Source organism: Ictalurus furcatus, chromosome 29 (assembly GCF_023375685.1).
Source record: "Ictalurus furcatus strain D&B chromosome 29, Billie_1.0, whole genome shotgun sequence".
Taxonomy (NCBI): domain Eukaryota; kingdom Metazoa; phylum Chordata; class Actinopteri; order Siluriformes; family Ictaluridae; genus Ictalurus; species Ictalurus furcatus.
In genome coordinates, this window is record NC_071283.1 from 7,843,431 (window position 1) to 7,854,444 (window position 11,014).

The 11,014-nt window shown below is 39.9% G+C and overlaps 1 protein-coding gene across 5 annotated transcripts in view; it reads right to left on the reverse strand.

The window, feature by feature from the left end:
- Positions 1–8,582, reverse strand: part of efemp1 (EGF containing fibulin extracellular matrix protein 1) — a 35,484-nt gene extending 26,902 nt beyond the window's left edge. For 3 of the 5 annotated variants that reach the window (XM_053619216.1, XM_053619215.1, XM_053619213.1), the window contains exons 1-4: positions 8,425–8,582; positions 7,909–7,996; positions 7,646–7,691; positions 6,749–7,021 (exon numbers count right to left, since the gene is read on the reverse strand). In XM_053619216.1, coding sequence (XP_053475191.1) covers positions 6,749–7,021; positions 7,646–7,691; positions 7,909–7,989 — 400 coding nt within the window. In that variant the 5' untranslated portion in view covers positions 7,990–7,996; positions 8,425–8,582. The remainder of the gene's footprint in view (positions 1–6,748; positions 7,022–7,645; positions 7,692–7,908; positions 7,997–8,424) is intronic. The other 2 variants (XM_053619214.1, XM_053619217.1) reach the window with 2 other exon arrangements.
- Positions 8,583–11,014: the final 2,432 nt, after the last annotated feature.

Here is an 11,014-nt window from a genome sequence, read left to right on the forward strand (position 1 = left end):
ATATCAATATTCTGCTACTGTACAATCTAGAACTCTTAAGGGTTCTTTATTTGTCTCGGTGGACAAGACCCCTACAGCAGTGTGTTTATTCATGCCAGACTTGTTTAAAAAGAAGGTTATCAGGTATTCATTGGGCAAATGCTTTTATCCAAGGGGCTTTCGGACTTAGTCCAAATTCAGGTATCGAGGGCTGGATAAGGGTCAAGGGTCCATAAGTGGTTATCAGGTTCTCAGTCTTGGTTTTTGAATTCACAACCTTCCTGTCACTAGCACTGCACAAGACTAACTCTTATTTCCACATGGTTACAGAATATAGATGGAATAAATAGTGTTTAGTTCATTTCCAGTACCTCTCGTCACAGAACAGATGACTATGTTGTGTTAATAGAAGAACTAAAAAAATAATAATGAAAAGTTTAATTGTTATTATTGGTGTTGATTGGTTTAAGTTTTTTTTTTTTTTTTTTTTTTTTTTTAATGTTTTTTGGACCAGACTGACATCACCCTAGAAGAAAAAAAAAAAGACACTGACCTCATAAGTAGTACAAGGCTTTGTTTTTTGGGTCTGCAGCACATGGAAGTGGATCCCAGTCCATTCACACCAAAACTTGTGGAATTGCAGGCAGTATAACGCAGTCTTTTTTCACGTCATTCATTGGTGACTGCATAAACGGCAGTCCTCTTGTCCATCACATCAACCTTAGCGACACCAAGCCCTCCGGTTTTCTCCCCAATTTGGTTATTTGCTAATACATGACAGCTAACAACTGGTAAGGGTGCGGGTTAGCAAGACAGGTGAAGCCTGCGAGCCACATATTATCAAGCTGCTGCATCACAGGGCAGTGTAACACATTCAGAGTAAAGCTCTATCTGTCGTCTTCTGCATATGAGCTCACAGACTAATGTGATTAACTAATGTCACTGTGATTCACACAGGAGAGGAGAGAGTATACTATCTCTCTCACCTATAGAACATGGCCAGTTTTGCTCCTTTGGGATTTGAACATTCAACTTGAAAGTGCTTAATATAATAGGAAGGCAACTAGTGACTAAGCATCACCCCTCATGCTAATCTGCAAGAAAAGTGGTAGCCTGGGCTGTGTGCAGCCCTGACAAAGCTAATGCTTTATATGATGTACAGTTGATTTAACATAGACGTTAACTACTATTGCAACATAGAGGTTTATGAAGTAGGGAAGCTTTCAGGCGCTTAAAAAAAGCCCAGATTTACTAGATCCTTCTTGGTGTCCATAGATGCTTCCCGCAGTGGGCTTGGTGCTCTGCATCCTCAAGTGTCAGAAGGACATGATATTGCAATCACAGTAGCTTTTGATTTCATTAAACTATGCACTATCCAGGTACCCAGATCAGACTATTTTTTTTAGGACCCAAATGGGCAACCTGCGTTAAGTTTAATCACTGGTTGGAGACAACAACATGTTGACTTACATTCTCAGTAAGCCTAATATTAATCCAATAGGTAATGGTGCCCCCCTTAACCCATTGGGTTAATATGGGGTTGGGTACAATTTATGACCTCCAGCAAGTTGAAGCTTCCAACTTAGCATTCAATTGAACACTGGGAAACATGATTTGTGCCCTGCCACCAAAAACCAAGCAAAGATTAACATAATTGTTACAGTCTCTTACTTAAAGATGCCAAATCTCACAGGCTATGCCCCGTTTAAGCTGATGTTTGGCAGAACTCCCAAACAGGTGTGTCCTTCAGCATGTTGTGTATTATGATGTTTACAAACTGTTCCTAATGAGTGACCTGGCAGAGGCCATGAAGGTCACAAAGATAGCCATAAATCAGAAACAGAGACATGCAAATCTCAATGATAAGAAGCTGAAAGGAGCAGCATGTGAATGTTTCAGATCAAGATGAAATATATGGTAGACTCAGGCAACTCTGATTGGTCTAACAAAAGACAAAATGTGCATCTCTCAATGGCTTTTGATGTCAGGGCACACAAATTGGCTATAACTCACAAGTCCGGGATCCCGGGTTCAATCCTGGCATCAGATGACTGTCTATGTGAAGGTTCACATGTTCTTGCCGTTTTCACTCCAGTAGGTGGATTGGCTATGATAAATCGCTCCTAGTATAAAGAGTTTGCTGACAGGGAGCGAGGGAGTGAGCTGTTTGATTCTCAACAGAGCTTTACTGTATAAACAAAACAGAATTCCAAAATTGACTTAATCGGTTCTTTAAGCTTTACTTAGTGGATTTAAGTATACATACCAAAGAATAAGTTAAGTACACTCATATCTTTATGTACGCTATACTCAAAGCAATTCATTTTTAAACTTAACTGGTTCAAGGTAGTCAGTTTCCTTAACTCATTTGAGTAAACTTAACGTTTCAGGTTTTACAGCGCATGGCTGATAATCATAAAACATAAGCAGGCTCCTATAACCTCAAGCAATCAGTCATGGGTGCATATACATGTGTGTGTGATTAACGCTGACCTGAATCAGGTCCTGGCCTTGATTTCCACCCAAAAATGATGAGTAAGCATGGCATAAGCATTATTCGATATCCAGAGGTTTTCTTTATTAAGAAATTTATGAAGACAGACTAAGTGGGTGTCTGTTCCACAGACACACTAAGCACAATATAAAGCTTGTTGAGTACTAATAGCACACAAGAAAGCTCTCCAAAAGAAACACACCTCTGATTAAGACAAATTCTCTGAGAAATCAAAGACGAGGCTCTGTGATTCTATAATGACTCACTAAGACACAAGCCATTTCAGCAAAAAGGGTGTTTTTTTTTTATTCCAGATGTAATGGCTTTACAAAATACTGCTCACCAAAATATCACCAGAATATCAAAAGCCCTGTAGATTCATGTAACGACACAGCCAAACAATGGTAATTTAGTACATTAATATAAACCCAATTACAATGGTTAACCTTATAGTAAAACTATGTTGACTGCCTACATTAAATGGAGAACAGAATTAAATGAGACAGGTAATGTTGGAAAACAAGTTCTCAACACAGCTTAAAGTGTAGTGACCTTATTAGCTAACTAACAATTTTTTTTATGTTCTTCTTTTCAAGGAGGCTCACATTGCTTGCCAAAGAGCACAAAAACATTTATTGATTTTCTCCTATAATTAGGTCATGTGGCCCCACGTAGTTGGTCTACCTACGATACATTCCTGTTTTACAATGTCTATAAACCAGAATGGGAGAAATAAACTGCACCTAACTCAGATTTTCTCCATGACTGTATACTCATCAAGCCATTACTCAAATGTGTATAAGTCATGGGTAAAGACTAATTTTAAAAGCAGTTTAATGCTTTGTAAAATCTTCTTAAATCTAATGACTTCTCATTAACTGTACAACACACTGTGCCACAATATGTGTTCTTCATGTCAGATTATACAGTATGAGGAAGATCCTATAACGATAGACCTGTGATTTAGAAAATGAATACATTCTGCTTACATCATCAATCAGCACTATGCAGGCTTGTTCAGGTAATGTGCTCGCATTAGCAGAAACATTATTCAGAGTGAACTTGAGTTCATATGGATATACCGTCCATTAGTATGTTTTGTTTATGTTTGCCACTACCATATTTGTTGCTGTGAGTTTTGCGTAATCCCATGCCATCCTTCTATTGGTGGCTTTTAGAAGAGCGTCGTAGCAGCAGTCACACTCTGAGGTTTTAATCGGAAATTTGTGACACTGCCACAAGTGTCTCCATGATTCCACCGCCCACATTTTTTTTTTACCTTTTTGACTAATAAACAGTCCTGATAACATTTTGATGGGCTTCCCTCATTGTAAGTCATTGTTTGAGTGATGAAGTGAGAGGCAGGAGCTGCCTTTATGCTGCCTTTTTGATGTGGTAAAATGGGGTGTAATAAAGGTAGCAGACAAAGGGAACTTGCTGACTGCTTCAATCATACCATTAGACCAACAGATGTGCTTGCCCACGTGCCTGGCTTTGCGGTTGGCACTCAAAAGCCGTTTGTTTACCTACCATGATGCCAGACTCTCCCTCAGAAGGACACAAATCACACATACACACAGCCTCTGCACCTTTTTAACCCCATTACCATGAGCAATGCTACCGAACCATTATGATCTAAAGCTTCTTCATCTGTATGTAATTAAAGCGAGCCTTGATGCCCGGTGAGGTGCTGACTTATGACTAAAATAAACCGTTGAAGCATAAATGGGTGACCACAGACCACAGCAGGAAAAAGAGTATGCCAGCTGCATCATCCATCACAGCTCTCATTTGAGCTGCACTGCTATCGACTTTGTAATTTGCCATAGTTGTGGCGGAATTGTTCGGAGCAAATCAAGCGCTGTATGATTCAGCATCCGCAGGATGTTTGATGCCTTCATTATTTTCCAAGAACACATGGTAGATGTTGAACATGCATCATTCCCATCAAAGGATATTGAATGGAAGCCAAACATATTAGACCTGAGGCAGTCAATAGAAGAGATCCTTGGTGTCAAATGGGAAAATAGGGTAAATTGGGCTGCTTTTATCCCCAAATTTTCTTGTGTTTTTCTTTTCATTTAGACGTGCTATCTTCCATTTCATACTGCAAAAGCAAGCTGTTGAGCTTCAAAGGTGTTTCTCATGTTTTATTTGTTTTAAGGAAGACTGAATGGGGTTCTCTATGTGAAGCTGTAAAGTAATTACCTCACCCCGACTACCATTAATATGGCTATATTTTTCACAGGCCCAACGCTTCAAGAGACATGGCCCAAAATAGTTACCTCATAGCTGAAGATCAAGCACATACAGCCTCTTCCTTTTAGATTACAATTCTATGTTACAGCAGATCCTGGAGATCTAGCTTCCTGAAGACTTCAGGTCCAACCATAATCGTGCCCATCTGACCATCTAATCATTGACTTAAGAAGTTCTTCATCAACTCAAACAGGTGTGACAGATTCTGGTTAGAGATGAAACCTGTAGGAAGGTAGATCTCAAGGAAGAGAGTTGGTGACCTTTGACCTACAATGTATCTACTCTAATTTGGCATTTTATCAGTACAGCTAAATGTTAGTGCACTGAATATTCATAATTACTGACTGTAGTCTATTTGCTGTTGGAAATTGTTAGTCCTCTCGTCCCTGTCCATTAGTGGAAAGAAACCACTATAGAATCACCGCTGGGCTTGGTATGAGTATATATGTGTGCCTAGCATTAATTATGTATTGTAAATCTGTTTAATGAAGTAGCCAGTAAGAGCACAGTGTTTTAAAAAGAAAAATAATAGGAACAATGTTGAACCTAATACATATCAGTGCCACAAACACTTGACAGTGTCACTGTTGTGCTGATGATAATTTCCCACCTACTGTAAATAACATCTGGTCAGTAGTGGCCCTATGGGGGTTCCCTTATATAGAGGGATAAAGTAAAGAGGAGCTGACAAATTAACACATGGACTACATGTATACCTACAAAAATCTATATCTATATTGTACACCACTTACAATAATGAAGATTTCCAGCAAGAGCACACATAACAGATAATATTGTACTGCGTGAATACAGGTTACACTACTGACCATAGGTTATAGTACTGACATGCTGCAATACTGACCAAAGGTTTTAATACTAACTGTAAGTTCCAATACTCATTACAGGTTGCAGATGGTGTTTACTGGTTACATTTTATACATACTAATAATAACTACAAATTACTCCAGCCACTTTATTAGGTACACCATTCTAATACTGGAGCGGACTCCGTAATTGCTCTCAGAACAGCCTCAAATTTTCATGTCATGGATTCCACAAGATTATGGAAACATTCCTTTGAGATTCTTAACCATGGTGATATGATTGCATCACATAATTGTTGCATATTTGTCTGCTGCACATTTATGCTGTGAATCTCCAATTCTACCACATCCCAGAGGTGCAAAAATGAAGCTAGATCTGGTGACGGTAAAGCCACTGAAGTACTGGATTCATTGCCACATTGTACAGTTAGCATTATGGTGCGCAATTTGTGCCAACAAAGCATTCCCCACACCATTACACCACCACCTGCAGCCTGAACTATTGACACAAGGGAGGTTGGGTCCATGGATTCATGCTTTTGATGCCAAATTCTGACACTGGGATCTGCATGGTGCATCAGAAATTGAGATTCATTATACCAGTAGTCTGGTCTTATGCTTTTGTATAACCTTCAGTCATATGCAACACTTCAAAGCCTGATATGTTGTGCATTCTGAGGTACTTTTCAGCATACCCCAGTTGTAAAGAGTCTCTCATCAACAAGGCATATCTACCCACAGAACTGCAGTTTAATTCTAGAGACAGTTGCACATGAACATTAACTGAAGCTCATTAACTTGTATTTGCATGATTTTATGCATTGTGCTACTGCCACATGATTGGCTGATTGAATAATTGCAAGCATGAGCAGGTGTACATGTGTTCCTAATAAAGTGGCCAGTGATTGTATAGCACTCAGATAATCCAGGCTCAGATTTAGATGACAGGTTGTAACACTGACTACAGGTTATAGTAATGATTCTAATTTATAATACACATGTTTCAATGCTCACTGCACACTATCAGTGACCCTGGATAGCATATCTCTAATGTAAATACAATTTTTATGGCTTTCATGGTTTTTTAGAGAAATTAAAAAATTTCATGTTGGATTATTTTTGGTTATTTCACATTTCAGATCCTAACATTCACTTAAGAGTGGCAGCTTGGATGCTGGAAAAACAATCCTACCTCTGCAGTAATTTTGCTCATCCAAGGTGAAACCGGGTGTGCAGGGCCTGTATGGACCAGACGGTCGACGCTCGGGCAGGCTTACTGGTTGAGAGTTCACGTTTGGAGGGACCGGAGGGTTGGGGGGACTCGGTTCAGTCGGCTGCACCGTCTCATCCCCTCTGCTTACAAAGATTTGTGCATTCTGTGGCAGACAGAGGTATCCACCAAAGTGGTTATAACACTTCATACCCCCTTTGCAGGCATCGGGAACGATGGCGCACTCATTGATGTCTGTTGAAAAAGGGAAGAGGCAGTATAGGGCTATGAGTGTTTGGAAATGTTGACGGTGTCTATGAAGGTACGAAGGGTTTCGATCATTTTGAAATGTTTAATAGGAAGTCACAGTGACTGCTGTTGCCCATCTGGGTCAAGTCATGCATATTGCCCATACACACACACACACACACACATACACATAGACACACACAACCTGCAAAACGTAAGCAGCTGTAACCCATACTGAAACTGAATCTCAGTTTAATGCAATATTTAATATTGCTTAGACATTTAGTGAGTCTTTTTACGTTTCTTTTTTGTTCATAAACAAAATTCATATGAGAAAATGTCTGTAATTTGTCACAAAATTTTGCACTGGACATTTAAGCTTTTATTGTAAAAATGCAGCAGACCAAACTATATTACTAAACCTTTACTAAACTACACAACTAAATGATCCTGGACTCCTGATCTCATCTCCTCCAGGTATGGGGCATCCTCCTTGGATATCTGCCAGTGATGATGGGACCATCCTAGGGTGCTTTTTTCTTTTTTTCTTTTCTAGGCCTAGATTGCACTGCAAGTCCTTAACATACTACTATTAAATAAATTGACTGCCCCAAATGTAAGAGCTCATACCTTTACACACTTGTCTGACAGGATCATACTCATAGCCATCTGTGCACTGTAAGAGAAGAAGAAAATACTATTACTTGGCAAGTTGTAACCTGTTTTGAATCCCTTGTCCACAAATAAGGTGTAATAATAATTCTGAGGCAAATAACACGTTAATTTTTCCCTTGGAGTTTACTGCACTATGATTACAGTGCTCAGAACAGGAAAGCAGTGATTTCCGTAATAGGTCTAGTCAAGAAGTTTGACTTTATAAAAAAAAAACTTGCTGTGTAAGTGACGGGTTCCTCTGGTTCTTGGGCGAAGACATGGGCCAACATGGCCATTATCATGTAGATTCTAGGCATCATCGTGGCTCTGTGGTGGGGAGGGGGGTGGGGAGGGTGGGGGGGGGGGAGGAAAGGCACATAAATAGGCATGCCGGTCTACGGGCCATGTAATAGCCGTTATTACACCTCTCTGAGAGATGATGAACGAGTAGCGACATGTCCTAAATCTACTCAAGTTCAGTAGCTGCTGTAAACCCCCTCATCTTTCCTCTATGAATCACACTTCCCGCTATATGTTTATCACAAAACTCTGCTCAATGACAGATAAATTTAAATATATATATATATTTATTAACATGTAACAAGTTAATTTACATGCACCTTTTATACCAGGACCTTCTACTTTCTATAGACTAAACTAAACAAGCTCACAGTATAGACATAATGTTATCATGTCTGAACATCACCTGCACTGGACCATGCGTTATTTTGGTACTGAAGTTGAAGCAGTCCTACCTGGGATTACCTGCAGCCGGTGCCTTAAGTGAGTGACTCCGATGTGCTGCACGATGCGGATGCTGCTTGTCCTAACAGCCAGGCGATTTGGAAACGTGTGAGTGTGAGGAGTTGGTGTAATCACAGCGCACACGCGGAATGCGGGGAGGTGGAGGGAGAGGGAGGGGTGGAGGGAGAGGGAGACGGGGAGGGAGAGGTGGAGGGAGAGGGAGAGGGGGTGGCACGGACAGGTTCTACTGTAAGCTATCACTGGGCTTTATAGGAATTACTGTCGCGCACGCGTGCGTGCGTGCGTGTGTGCGTGTGTGTGTGTGTGTGTGTGTGTTTTAAAAAGCGAGATTGTGGCTCCCTCTACTGCTTATTTATAATCCTTGAATATATTCCTAGAACAGCTGGGTCTAACTCAGACACTGCAGAGATTTAGGCTGTTTTCCATTTCTAACAAAATCATATTGGTGGTGGGATGAATTAAAAGAGACAGAAGCTAATCTCAATATTGTGGCCCACCAGGAAGGATTTAAAGCTGCTGTAAGTAATTTTAAATAACTGAACTCTAGGGTTTATACAGTATTCTGACAGTTATCACACAAACACACCCTTCTGCCAAGACAGGGATTTTTCCCCCACTGAGACATGGGTGTCCAATCTTATCCGGAAAGGGCCGGAGTGGATGCAGGTTTTCATTCCAATCAAGCAGGAGTCACACCTGAGTCTGGCTTCTGCTTGGTTGGAATGAAAACCTGCATCCACTCCAGCACTTTCTGGATAAGATTGGACACTCATATCTCGGGGGGCGGGATTGGGGGGGGGATTGGGGGGGGGGCATATTCAATGTATGTTATGGCAGAAGGGCGTGTCTGTGGGAGGCTGAGGTGGCATCCCCCAACCAACACCCCACACCCAACCCCCAAACTGAATGTGGCTATTCTTCACCCTTGCTTTTTCCAGTAAATTACAGTACGTTGCCAGTTGTAGAACTGACCCTATATGACTACCTGCATATTTGCACATATGAGGATATAATTCTAAAATTGCATACATTACGGTATTCAGAGATCAGGCGTAATTATGGACTTAAGCATTATTTAGAGTTATGAACATTGGAAGAGTTGGTATAACAGAGGTGTGTCTCAGTTGCACCCGATTCTGAACTTCTTGCACAATATTATCTCAATAAGTCTAAGAATGTGACCACAATTTGTCCTGCTGAAATGTATATTTTGGGCTGTAAATACACTCAAAACAACTGTGGAATGCCATTCAAGGCCAATATTAAATACAGAAATGCAACATTATTAATTAATTAATAGTATCATATCTTTAAAGTCTACAAAAAAATTTCCCCACAAGGCAGACATCATCTTAATAGAAGATATTGCATATCCTGAGGACTGCTTTTATATAGATAAAATTATGAACAAAATTCATAGCTAAAAACTTCATAGAGCTCTAAGCATAGCAGAAAAACAACTTACTCTGGCACTTACACCTCTACTCTGCACACTTTGCTTCTTCTAGAACTAAAGTAATGGATCTTGTATGGTAGCACTACTTGTATTGTTCTCCGCTTGATATATCGCTTTGCTTGTATTCTCTCATTTGTAAGTCACTTTGGATAAAAGCATCTGCTAAATTAATAAATGTAAATGTAGATGAGTGCTTGATCAGCTTATCCTTCAAACCCTGGGCATGGTTTGTTTATAGAAGCATGCAACCGATAAAAAAAAAGGGTTAATAGTTTTAAACTTTTACAACTATTAATTTATTAATTTTATATTGTTAACTTATTTGATTAATTTGACGATTCAAATTAAAAACATGAAAAAGTATCATACATCCCACATACAATATGGCTTCCAATCCAGCAGCTTAAAAACTTGCACTTGATCCAGCAGATCATATTACTTTACATTTTATTTTCTTGCTATTGTCTGCAGACAGCTAATTTTGTGTACATATTAATGTTGCTCAATTGAATCAGCTTTGCAGTGCTTAAAGTAATCATTGCAAAGGACAATTCATTTCTAAATGTAGCCACAAAAAAATGGATGCACAAAAATTTTCTAGGATGTGTTTGTATGCTGATGCATTACAGTTTCCCTTCACTGGAACTAAGAGGCCCAAACCTGTTCCAGAATGACAATGCCCTTGTGCACAATGCGCTGATTTATAAAGACATAGTTTTCCAATGTTGGTATAGAAGAACTTGAATGGCCTGCACAGAGGCCTGACCTCAATCCCCTTGCTGACTGCATGCCCGATTTCCCTAATGCTCTTAGGGCTGAAAGGGCAAATCCCCACATGTTCCAAAGCCTTCCCAGAAGAGCGGAGGTTATTATAACAGCAAAAGGGCACCAAATGTGATGTGATGGTCAGGTCTACAAACTTTTGGCAATATAGTTTAGGTGTTTAATCTATCTTCACCTTCTGGAGCACATTTGGTTCAGCCCCTAGTGTTGATACTGTAGCAGAAGCTAATTATTGTCCAAACCTGACTACAGTGTGCTAGGACTTGTTTCTCCTAGCCTATGATGTCAGTTAACTGCTAAATATTTGATTTCTGATTAAATTAGAATTAGAGCCCTACTTC